General features: G+C 35.1%; 1 protein-coding gene across 43 annotated transcripts in view; it reads right to left on the minus strand.

Moving 5' to 3' along the window:
* CLASP2 (cytoplasmic linker associated protein 2) overlaps positions 1 to 12915 on the minus strand; it is a 139636-nt gene that overhangs the window by 32510 nt on the left and 94211 nt on the right. For 13 of the 43 annotated variants that reach the window (XM_071735925.1, XM_071735927.1, XM_071735922.1 and 10 more), the window contains 5 exons: positions 11344 to 11361; positions 9289 to 9390; positions 9130 to 9156; positions 3770 to 3940; positions 2694 to 2801 (listed from right to left, as the gene is read on the minus strand). In XM_071735925.1, coding sequence (XP_071592026.1) covers positions 2694 to 2801; positions 3770 to 3940; positions 9130 to 9156; positions 9289 to 9390; positions 11344 to 11361 — 426 coding nt within the window. The remainder of the gene's footprint in view (positions 1 to 2693; positions 2802 to 3769; positions 3941 to 9129; positions 9157 to 9288; positions 9391 to 11343; positions 11362 to 12915) is intronic. The other 30 variants (XM_071735932.1, XM_071735937.1, XM_071735930.1 and 27 more) reach the window with 7 other exon arrangements.

Genomic DNA, 12915 nt, shown 5'->3' on the forward strand with positions numbered 1-12915 from the left:
ACTCCTTTCTTCAATTCAAATTTGAATTTACCAGGCAAGTAAGTGAAAGTGGTTTTGACAATTTTAACTTGAATTCAGATGTCTCCCTACAGTGATCTTAACATTTAGTAACACTGTAGATGCAAATATTTTACACCTTTTGGATACATGAAGTATTGTAAATAGAAACCAAGATTTATCTTTTACTCTGATTAACGCAAACACTAAGCAGTCTAATTTGAACCAAATAACCCTGAAGCACACCTCTTTTAATTCCAAAATGATCCTAAAACCTATAAAGAGTTTGGAAACAACATAATGTTTTTTTCTGTATAAAGTTCTCTTTTCCTTACATAAAGTACAGCAATGTATTTTCTTCCAAACTAAGCCTGCATGAAGTTGTTTAGCTGGGGAATTTTATTTTGCAAATTATGCTTTGTAGATTACTTGGTTCTTCACAAACTGTATCTCAGCATGGAAAAGGTGACAGGACAAATGTCAAAACATAGGCATCAAGGCTAACAGGGCTTCAAGTACAAACAATAACAGGATAAATCTTTCTATTGCTTCCATCAAAAAGCCCTGAAAATTAAAGGTACAATTAAAAATTAAAACTTCAAGTATATAATTTAAGACCGAAACAACCTTGTTCCCATATAAGTTTGAAAACAAATGTAGAACTTAATTTCCCTTATTTCACCTTCACCTTGTACCAGTGGAAAAAAAAATGGTAATAGTTAATTGCATCCTACAAAATAAAACTGGTCTAATAAAACACTGACATTTGAAATAATTTAAATAAGTCATACTAGAAGACATCCTAGGAAACCTCATTTATTCCAGGTATAACTGTTGGGGTTTTTTAAAACACTGGATTCCTACTCATGCTACTTTGCATGCTCTGGGCCATCAGACCATTCAACCTATTGTATTTGTGTAAGCACTTGTTTTGACATATGAATACAAAAAGAAAACTCTCCTAATAAAAATAAAACCTCAATAGCACCTGTCCCATTGACCCATCTTATAGTATCACTTTAATACAGACTTCCTAAGAAGCATTTGTCCAGCTAGATAAACTCAGTCTCAAATGCATACGATTGAAGTCAAGTTGTAAGGCAGCAAAAGCAGCACAAAAAGATCTGGAAAACACACTTCTTTTTAAAAGAAAGGAAGTTTAAAGTGTGTATGACAACATGTTTTGTCTGCCAGATATGTTTTACTAAAAGATAGAAGCTTACTAATGGATCCTGCATGATGTCTACTTTTAACTTAATTTCCCAATTAAATAGCATCTGGGCAAATTAACATTAGTTATAGAAGCAGTTTTCATTCAATTAATCTGTACTTTGCCAATAAAATGATGGCTGACAGGAAGCATACTGCCTTAACAGACCACAACAGATTTCCAATGCTAATTAGGAGCACAGTTGGGTGCCTCAATTTGAGATGGAAACCAGAGGCTTATTATTTTCAGACTATTTTTAACAGCTAGCATTACAAAGTTCTTAACTGTAATCTACACTTGTACAAAAAGAGAGGGATACATCCTGAAGATGACCTCAAAGATATGCCAAAAAAGATCCATTTCAGATACAACTACAGAGACATTTTTCTATTACTGAACAATCAATAATATGCAAAAGACTTGTCAAGATTTAATGCCAACTTCACAGTAAGCTTGACAAGGATACATGGAGACAAGAAGCTTCCCTAGCTCTTAACCAACACTAAGTAATTATCAGCTCATGTGCCTATACCCTATTGACATTTCAAAACCAGCTGTTTGACAGTCTTGTGAAGTGTTTTAAGTGTCAGGCCAATAAGCTGAAATACTAAGTGGAAACAAAACTTTTGCTTACAGCATCTCTAGGAATGAGGACAGAATGTGGCTATGCATGTGTGAATGCTCGATTAATTCCACTCTTCTTCTTAAGTAACAACAGCTGCTACTGCAATTACTTATCAGTTGTTCTACGCTGATTAAAAGTACAGTCAGAACTGTACTTTTATTCATCTATTTGGGTAAGGACTTTGCTACTAGTTCATTTTTAGAACATGGAAAGCAGCCACAGAACACACTTGTGCTTTAGCAGATCAGTCCCTTCTGTGCACCACACATTTTACTTGCTTTAGTAGCTAAAAATTAAAATTTTCTTCTTTTTTTCACATATTACAGTATAGCTAAGGATGCATAAAATACACTATTTTCTTCTTATACACCAAAATGCTTAATTGACTAGAGAGTAATTATGAATACTAGCAGACCCTAGCTGTTGATGCAGGGAAAGGCAGAGGATGACAGCCACACTATATTCTTTGCTCTAGTTGGTCAGTGAGAAATGGATTATCTACCTGCACCCAGGCAACAAGTGCTGTAATAAAACCCAGAAACACGTAAATTCAAAACAACTTTCTGAAAGCAGAACTGCCTTTTCAAAAAAAACAAAAAAAGGTATCTAGGTGCTGCATGTCACACACCTTTCTAGACCTGGTATTTCAGATAAGGCTAAGACTAAGCAAAGCATTTACTTTTTCAGCTGTGCAGCCCATTCACACATTGGTCAAATCTCCATCGAAGTAAGTGGTGAGTGAGCCAAAGGGAGGGGAAACAATGGTGGCCAGCTACAAGCTAAATGGAGGCACGGATTCGTTAGGTGCAAATAATGAAGGGCAAAGGCAGCCATGCACAACAAGGGGCTCTGAGTACTTACCAAGGGGTGGAAAAGAGCGGACAGGGCTTGTGTCCCTGCTACTTTCACGGCTGGCTTCCCGACTGCACCCCTGACTCACACTAGGCCGAGGAATGCGGCTGCCTCGTGCTAGTATGATTCAGGGTGCAGGCAAACAGCAGCACAGAAGGGAGAAGACATAAGAAAAGTTGCAGTTTTAATGCAATTCTGTTCTGCAGTAAGATCACAAGACGCATTTCTAAGACAAGACACTGATGATTATGCTGCATTCGAGGTCATATAACTGTTTCCACACTGTTTCCACAGTTCCCTGGTTGTGCTGGGTTACACTAAGTAAAGCCACTCCAATGAAACTTATTTCCTCACGCAGCAAAAATGGGATTTACCAACTCTTTACAGAACGGATGAGAAACCTCTTGAAAAGAAAGGAGAGGAAACAAGCAACAAAAATACGAACAGACTTCTGATTCATAATTCGTTGTGCTCAAGTTAATCAACACTACCACAAATTAAAAAAAACAAAGACAAACCCACAGCTTTCTAAAGTAGGAAAGTACAAAGTTAATATAGCTATGGTAAGTATCAAAATACAAAACACAGAATAGCAGCATTGCCATTACAACGACTGATGTTTTTCAATAATATTGCTTGTAGCAAAGTGTAATCGGGTTATACCATGAGGTTTAAGAAATATGACAGTAATTTTTGCATCACAGAAGTATACACACATATGCATACATACACAGAAGAGACAAGTCATGGAGAAAATGGCCTTTTCAAAATCCTATCACACTTCCATTCAAAGGATATGGGCATTGTGGGGGTAGGGATAAGAAGGGAAGAAAACAGAGAATGAAGAAAGGAAGGTGAAGAAAATTACTGAATCCTGACTGCAAAAAACCCTAACGTTTCAGCCTAAATTTAAAACTGTCTCATATTTCAAAGTCTAGCTCCAGAAAAGGAGGCAAGGTTTAGATTTCCACTTATATATATTCTAACTTTACCACTCACCTATAACTAAATACAAGTTGTTGATATCCAGCACTTAGAGTAAAAGAAGGCTATGAAGAAAGGAAGAGTAATTCAGTGGCTCTTACCTACTGACAATCTGGAAGGACTGGCTTCTCTACTGCATCCCTGACTCCGTGGGATTTTGCTTCGTTTTTGTGCAGCTGCAGGATTCACCAACACTCTCTGAACTCCCGTGTTCATCGTGGAAAGTGTGGTGGTTGTCAAAACTCTTCCAGGAGATCCAGATCTACTGCCAGCTGAAGGCAAAATGAATAAATATAAATATAGCACAGAACATGAACAACAATGGTTAAAAAGAATAAAATGTTTGAAGTTAGTAGGAAGGTGGTGACAGATTGAAATGGTCTGGAAAAACTTAAGAGGTATAAATGTGAAACAGAAAGCCCTGGTCCAAATTCTTTACAGCATTACATAAAAGGTAGATAAAATTACCAATGCAAGGAATCACTTGACATGGTATTTAGCACTAGATATGCTCAAGAAACCGTAAATAATATCTCTAGTCTTCATCGACAGTTCCAATATCCTTAACATTAACATTTTTTTAAGCTACATGGTCTTACTAATCACATTTCCTATTAAAAAAGGAAAAAAAAAAACTGCTAAAAAGCTACAGGGAACAACTTTAAACTAGCAAATTCATAATTATCCCAGCTCTTCCATGTATTTTATAATACCAGTATTATAAAATAACAATTTTACTAAAATTTAAACTCTTCTCCCTTGCTTTCAAAAGCATGGTGTCTTAAAGCACTCTTCTCTGATAAGTTAAATGTCACTAAACAATTAAAATATTCATGTTCATGGCTGTGGAGGTTATCCTAAAAATTCAGAGACCACCTTAAATTACTTTTGAACTACCTAAAAATTCATCAAGACATATTTAAGCGTCCTTTATTTTTACTGGTCAAAACTGTAAATTACAAAGTACTAGAACTAGTCATTTCAATACACTGTACCCACTACCAGAAAATGGTCACTGATCCCCAATTTTGACATTTCAATTACAGAAAATTTAAGTTCTGAGCCCTAAGAAAGGATGCATTCTTCTCTAGTTATAACCAGTCTTTATAGCACCAGTTGCTATAATGTTTCCAGCTGCAGAACTCAAGAAGTCTGACCAAATAAAAAGCAAAACATAATTTTAACCAGAGGTTAATTACATACAGATACAAACCTTTCAAAACTCTTCTCAAAATAATCAAATAACTGTGTGACCACAGCTAAGCTATCAGATCTATAGACTTAGCATGCAACATCTCAAGTGACTTTCATGGGTTACTTCTTACAAGGCATATTTAGAAAAAAATACAAGTTGATTGAAGCTTGACCATACAGGAAACCACAAAAATCCCAAACAAACTATATGCTGAGTGGAGGGGAGAAACTTAAAACAATGTACCATGCATACAATTTGAGATTCATTGTTTGAATTCAAATGTCAAATGATTATTTATCAAAATTTATTTTCCAAACTATGGACCTATTCAGCAGAAATGATAAATAAACCATTAAACAGCCTGAAAAAACCAAGCATAACTACAGCAAACAAAGAATGGGCAAAGCTGTAAAATTGGTGTGGTAAGCACAAATTAAGGGTTTGGCAGTTTCTTCATATCAGAGCATTTCAACTTAGATGCGATATTACTACGCCTTCTTCCTAGCCTCCAATATTTTGTATTTCTTTAAAACAATGAAAATATTGCAGAAGTTTTCACTGTGGAGACTTTCAGAAGATTTTCTTCAATACATCAGAAACCTAAAAAAATCACTCCTCTCAGTATGCACAGAAGAAATGCAATCTCTCATTCTAATACTTGCCTATTGTCTGAACTGCAAGTGTACCACTATGGCAGCAAGAAACCAAATGAAGCTTAATACCCTGAAAATACAATGAAATAACAGCCTTGGCATACTGTTGTAAATAGTACCACTAGTAGATCTAAGTGAACTGAATAATGAAAGGACTGCTAAAAAAGTGTTCCAAAATGACAGGAGCCTCCCATATCCACTGCTTTGTAAGGAAGAATTACATCCAATCAGGTAAATGCAGCATATGGAAAAAAGCAAGCCAGAATTTCTGCTGAATAGGGTCCTTAAATGAGATATGTCAAACAGGTGATCAAACAATGATGTATACACAAATTCTTTAGACTCTTACCACCAATGGGGTTAGCAGACTGTGATCCTGAACAAGTGTAAAGGCAGGATTGGGGTAGGGGTTTATAATCCATGGAGAGGGAGGGAGCAGAGCAGATTAAAAAATGGATGGCAAATGGAAATAAGAAAGCTTTAGTCATTTCACACAGGAAAAAAAGCCACAAGGGGGTTATGCTAAAGCAGTGCTTTTAAGTAGCTTCCACAGTTGAAGAATTAAACTTGGATGCTATGTACAAAGCAGATGAAGCAAAGCTGCACAAGCAAATTACAATTCTTCAGCTTTCTAATCAACAAGTGGATAATACTGAAGAATTACATTTCAATTAAACATGAAACTGTAGCATATTACTTTTAAGGAATATTACATTGGCAAAATGTTCAAGTTCAAAAGCAAAACAAAAATTACACACAAGGCCAGAACATTTTACTTTTTTTTTTTTCAGACAGACAGTAAAGAAACTGAGCTGCAGGTGCAGTGGATGACAAAAAAACCCAAAAACATACAAAAAAAAAAAACAACCAAAAAAAACCCATCCCAAAAAACTCACAATGGCAAAACTGAAAAGACTTGCATAGAATTTCAAGGTTTCCTCTTTAAAATCAGTCTGTAGTATAAAGGTAAGAATTTGGTTTCATCCAGAATTTTAATTCTTTTCCTATGAGCTAGGATTGTAATGCAATTTTAAGTACATCTCACTAATTTTTTTTCCCATAGATAAGAACAGACTAATGTGCTTTAAATTGTATGTGTTTATTTCATGTTTCAATTTAAAAATAGAAGAGGAAAGGGGGTTCTAAAACCCTAAAAGTATTTTTTGTAAAAGAATTCAAATTTGCAAGTCTTTCATAAAATGATCTTTGAACAAAAATGCTAAAAAGCTGTAACCCCCTAAAATTAGAAAAGCATCTGTGTTACAGTGTTTTTTTAAAAAATAAAATATTAGATCTAACATGACACTGTTCTCCCACTGGGGAACTAAAACAATCCCCTGGTATGGAAACATCAAGCATCTCGCTCCTCACAATACTGTGAAAATTTTCTGTCACATAAAGAAGCATCACTCAAATAGCTGCAATAAGTTACAATTCTCTTTTGCCTGTCCATTGGTAATTGCCCTGTTTATCTTCTTTAAAACATCTCAGGATTCTTGTTCTCCCCCACTGACAGGTTATAATGAGCTATCTGAAGCCATCAGTACTGAGCACAGGTGGTAATAAAAGGCTGTAAAGATGTATTCATGCATTTAATTTTCATACAACGTCCCGTAGACAAATCTAGTTATCTCAGCATCAACTCAACTTATCTCTTCAGAGATCAGTACTGTGCAAAAATTAATTCTCTTGGGAAAAAGTTGACGTTAGTAAAAAGAAACTGAAAAAGTTTCAGTTTGTTTCCCTGAGTATATGGTCAGTTCAATATTATATGCCAACGATGATCACAGAAGTCTTCTGTTGTTACCTAAAACCCCTCCCCCCAAACAGTTTATCAAGAGCCTTAACTTTTTAATAATTTACCAAATCTATTCACAATACAAAGGTGCTATTTCAGAACTTTCCTAATACTAATGAAGAGTGCTACGGATACTGCTAGGCTGCTCAGAAAAGGAGAAAGTGATTTGACAGAATTGCCACCTCCCCTTCCCCTTAAAAGATTAGTCCAAATATTCTTCCCTTATTATGTAATGTAGTCATCTTAACACTGAAAATGTAAAATAAGTTTTGCAGAACCTCTGTCATAGCCAATAACTAGACTTTATTTTCAAGCTCTCCATTCCACAGTTGCTTGTGGGATTAGAGCACTGTAAAACCAAAAAAACAACCAAACAACAAAACACTTAAAGAGAACTTCCGTTATTCAATTTCATTATTTTGTATTTATCTCTTCAGATTTCATTAAAGTTTTATTTCACAAAATCTGAAACTATGGGATCAGGTTATCAAACTGCATTTGTTGGAAAATTAAGTAATGGAAATCTGAACAGGAAGTATTTTGGGGAAAAAAACTTCCAAAACTCTTCTGCCTTTTTTAAAAAAGATAAATGCAGTCATTGCTATGAAGATAAATATTTCTGCCACTGAACACAGTATTAAATTATTTAAATTATTTTCAGTTTAGCAATACTATTAAATTAATATTTTAAATTAATAAAACAAAGTTGATACAATTACTGATAGAAAAATAATTGTGCTGGACAATTCAAAACATGTATAATTTATGGGTTTATAATACCAAACCTGACAAACTGACTATTTTATTGTTAATTTCTCTTCCTTTCATTAATTTAATTGCATTTTATTTAATTAGACAAAGATCAGAATCTGGAAATGCTGCAGAGCTGAGTCAGAAGATGTCTGCTGGAGACATCAGATGTGTGAATAAACTGCTGTAGGTCAGCCTGTGCCAAATAATGTGAGGTAATCAAATCTTTTAAACTGATGATGTAGAGCTCATCTAGGTTGGAAATTTCCCATTTGTCTTGGTTTCTAAACACAGAGAAAATTACAGCAGATTAGTATGCAGTGAATTGCTATTTTAACCTTTTCATTCAATATACACTAAGTACCTGATTATGAAGTTATGGTTGCTTCTAAAGAGCCACATAACCAAAGAATTACTGAGGCTGGAAAAGATCTCTGAGATCAGCAAGTCCAGCCTATGACCTAACACTACCACATCAGCTAGACCAAGGCACTAAAGAGCCACATCCAGCTTTTTCTTAAGCACCTCCAGGGATGGTGGTGACTCCACCACTTCCCTGGGCAGTCCATTCCAATGCCTGATCACCCTCTCCAAGAAGAAGTGCCTGCTGATATCCAACCTAAAACTCTGAAGAAGAGTTAGGGTAACAACTGTAATAAGAAAAGGAGTATGTGTAACAAGAGATAGAGTAATGCCTAGCTTAAAATGAAAAATAGGTATTTCTGGTTGAAAAATACAGACTTTTTAAAAAATGAAGAATTACGTTTTGCAGGTAACACTGAGGAAGCCATTCAGCCTACCCACTCTTCCTTATTACTCCTCCCTGTGTTACATGTATCTGACACAAGTTTTCTGGTGTTTTGTGTTGGGGAGGTCAGAAAGGGGGGAAAAGAATGTTGAGAGGTTGTAATTGAAGACAGGATTTAAGTGTAGATTTCATTTCCTGTTATGTTATTTTATTTAATTGGCAAACTAAGATCTAACCTAGTATTTTTTCCAGAGAAAAACAACATGAATCAGAAAAGCATGCAAATACCACTGACCCAAAACACTGAAAAAAAATACCTTCATTTTGGTCTGGCGATGATGAACCTAAGGCACAGAACAACAACTCAGTATGTAGCTTTTTTAAAAAAAATTAACTTTGACTGTAGCCATTGGTCAATGAATATATGCTTAAGCATTTGGCCTCTTTATCAGGTGTAACAAATAGAAAATACATACGCTGAGACTGTGACACCACTTTGGTTCTACTCCGTCCTCTGGAATCTGTTTTAGAACTTCCAAGACCAATAGAAGGCATTGAAAGCTTTGTTCGTACACGACCTATAAAAGAAAAATGGCATTAAACTAGCTTGCCACAGTAATGTAGAAAGCAAAGCATCAGTAGCACTTACTAGTATTTTCTTAAGTTACTGTAAATAAAAAAGCAGCAAAGCACAACTCAACTGGTGAAAATTCGCTTGGGATAATTAGTAGAAATTTGAACACCTTGAAGGACTTGAGGTACCAAAATACTTCTCTGATGCTACATGTCTCAGTAAACAATTTACACATTATCACTTAAAAACCCTGAACTAGCAAGCTAGTTCTTACTTCCTACATAATTAGGTTGACTACTTATAAATAAATAAAAAAGGAGGTTTATTAAATATAACAGGTAATGTATATGCCAATGTTGCTGTATCAGATACACTCATGATTACTTGAGGTTGTAATTCTACTTTTGCTGTCATAAAACAAGAAAAACCAGCTTGATTATTTTTTTAATAAGGTTCTGAGCTTTCTTTCTAACTTCAGTCCTCTTCTTAGAAGAGGAGAGCAGCTGTGCTACTACTGGAGATTCTCTTCATTTCCTGGCCACAGTCATACAGACTTCTACAAGACTTGCCAAGTCTTTTGCAACATTTTGCCAAGACACCTCAGTACTTCTCAGTGACAACATGATGTAAGGAAATACTGCACTCTGCAGCAGACAGAAGAACTGGAGACAAATAATTGAGTATCTACAACTAATACAATACAGCCACTTCTCTCTAGAACACCAACCCATCTTGGCTTTGGGTTAAAACTTCCTACATTATTATCCATGTGACATATAATATCTGGAATATACAATGAAACTACAAAAGAAAGGGAAGCCCCTGTTGGAAGAATCACAGGTAACTGAAAGAACGTTTATAAATAAGAAAATAGTAGAGATGGGGACTACATTTCCTAAGCTAACTCAACAGAAAACAAAACTAAAACCATGCTAACCGTAATTTTTAAGTTGCAAGAACAAAAGACAAAAGTTTTGTACAGGGTGGATCTAGCTCAACAAGTAATCCACTTTTAAAACCAGCATAATTAAAATATTTTCTAGACAAGTGGAGTCAGTATTTGACTCAGAAGCATTAGGCATGCAGACTGTTATTTTGTTCTAGCCACTATAGGCTTTCCACAGCAGAATTTGGAGACCAACCAAGTTAATATTATTCATCCAAGTAGAGGGAATAGCCATAGATGAGAGTCTATAGGAAGAGAATCAGGATAAAGGAGGTTATTCACTGAAGTATTAGAAAACATGCTCGCAAGAATGGTTAGATTAACTAGTCCAAACTCTACTAGTTATCCCTATGCAATGACAATGTTTTCCCACTGAGTGGTGTGAGACTGCATGGCATGTAACTGAGTTCAGATTTTGGCCAAAAAAACCTAGGAATACAGAGTGCCACTATTTCACTACTATAATAAATTATTGCTAGAAACCTGGTTCAATTTTATCAAAGAAAAAAAGTTTTCATTTGTGAGGCAAATAAACCATCAACTCACTTGGAGTCTCTACATCCATTCACTAATGGCAGGTTTAAATGTTAATAGTATACTGAAAATTAATTCCCAAGTCTCAGAGAGATGAGTAATAGTAGCACCTGCTTCCCAGAGCATGAACACATTTGATGAAATATTCTGTGACAAGACTTCAAGACTTTATTAAAAAAAATAAAAAAATAAAAATTAAAAAAGCAAAATTAAAGCTCCTATATTTTCACACTAAAAATGTTAAGCAATGACACTACTGCAGATGAGTACTTGAGAATTAAAAGCAAATTTAAAAAACACTACACGATGACCAAGTAGTAGATGCATAAACTATCTGAAGTGACAAATCTCCACAAAGCCCCAGAAAGATCGTATTCTATTTTTAAATAAATTCATTTTTATTAATGCTTGCTTAATTTGTATCAACAAAAATATGAAGCTGAAAATATTAGCTCTTCTAACAAAATATTTTCTTACCATCTTCAGAAGCTGTTCCTAAACAGAAAAGATAATAAAATACATGATATTTCAAACAATACTGTGTCTCTCCATTTTCTTTTTGAGATTAATCTTATGAATGCTGAAAATTTTACCAAGTTAAGGGGTCTACAGCTTTTGTGTTGCAGCTTCATTATCGAAATGAAGCAAAATCATCAAGAAACATCCATACTATAATGTCAGTGATTTACAAGAACACAGTATGTAGCACTGCCTACCAAACTTGTTACAAAACAAAAAATAAAAATTAAAAAACCCTGTAAGTCAACAAAGTGACATGTCTGGATCAAAACAGATGTTAATATTTTAGAGCAAGCTCTTCTGAAAATATAAAACATACTATTATCATTTATCTCAGAGAGAAGCACAAGGACAATGTTTTCCACACTGGACAGTGATAACTGACAGAAATTGCCAGCAAGCAGAATTTCTCTGAATTAAGTCCATGCTCATTCTGAAGATGTACACTTTTATAAAGACCCACATGCACAAGATCAAGTTTTGCTCAGAGAACTGGACGTAATATGAGCTTGCTGAAATTAGATCAGACTTGAATTCAAGTGTGCCAAGCTTAACCAGGCTTGATTATGAGAGAATGAAAGTTGGAATAATCTCTTCACTAACATCAGTACCTAGAAACTGATGGAAAGCTAGCTGAACAGCAGTCCTTCCTCTAAGATCCTTTGAAGCAAGTCTAATTGTGGAATAAAATATATATTAATAGTGATAGAAATGTTAAAGGCCTTAAGAAAAAAAAAATTTAAAATCCAGTTTTGTTTTCACTCTATGCTGCTTCTGCCTTTTAAGAGAACTACAATGACTGAAATGTCTGGTAGTGTCTTTGGCTAGCCTGAACTTGTCTTATTCAGCAAATATAGCTATGGCTTCCTCATATTATACCATATTCATGGCACTATTAAAAAAAAAAAAAAAAAGCCACTATAAATTAATTCATTATAAATTTAAATGAAAAATCAGTTCTAACATGTATGTAGGAGTGCCTCAGTTTTCCAGATCAAATTTGCCAACCCATATGAAAAAAAAAATCTCAAACCCTAAACTATCCCCCCAAATCCAACATCCTTCCTGAGCTGGGTCTTGGAAGGTAGGTTCTAAGCAAAACCTAAGCCAGGCTAACAGCTAGATGCTACTAAAGGGTTTCTTCTGCTTCTCCTTCCTCCTCATCCTTGTTCTGCCACCTGGTTTTGATGGCTAAAGGTTCACTGTCCCTGCTGATAAGTTTTATCAAACTTCTGGTTTATCCTTTTTTTTTGGTTCATCAAATCAGATTTCAGTTTGGTTTATCAAGTCAGTTGTTCACCTACAGTGATTGATAATGGAGTATTACAAGGTACTAGTGAAACAAGTAGTAAACACATGTGTCCAGGATTAGTGGAAAAAGGAAAAATTATTCATTTCCTACTGGTGGTGGTTAGAACAGAGAAGCTGTATCATACAACCACAGCTGGAGAGCTAAGCTGTGGTCATGCTGTTTTACACATTATCCCTACAGGTATTCTGTAGAAAAAACCCAAATTGTTATGATCAACT

This window comes from Heliangelus exortis, chromosome 2, assembly GCF_036169615.1.
Source record: "Heliangelus exortis chromosome 2, bHelExo1.hap1, whole genome shotgun sequence".
NCBI lineage: Eukaryota > Metazoa > Chordata > Aves > Apodiformes > Trochilidae > Heliangelus > Heliangelus exortis.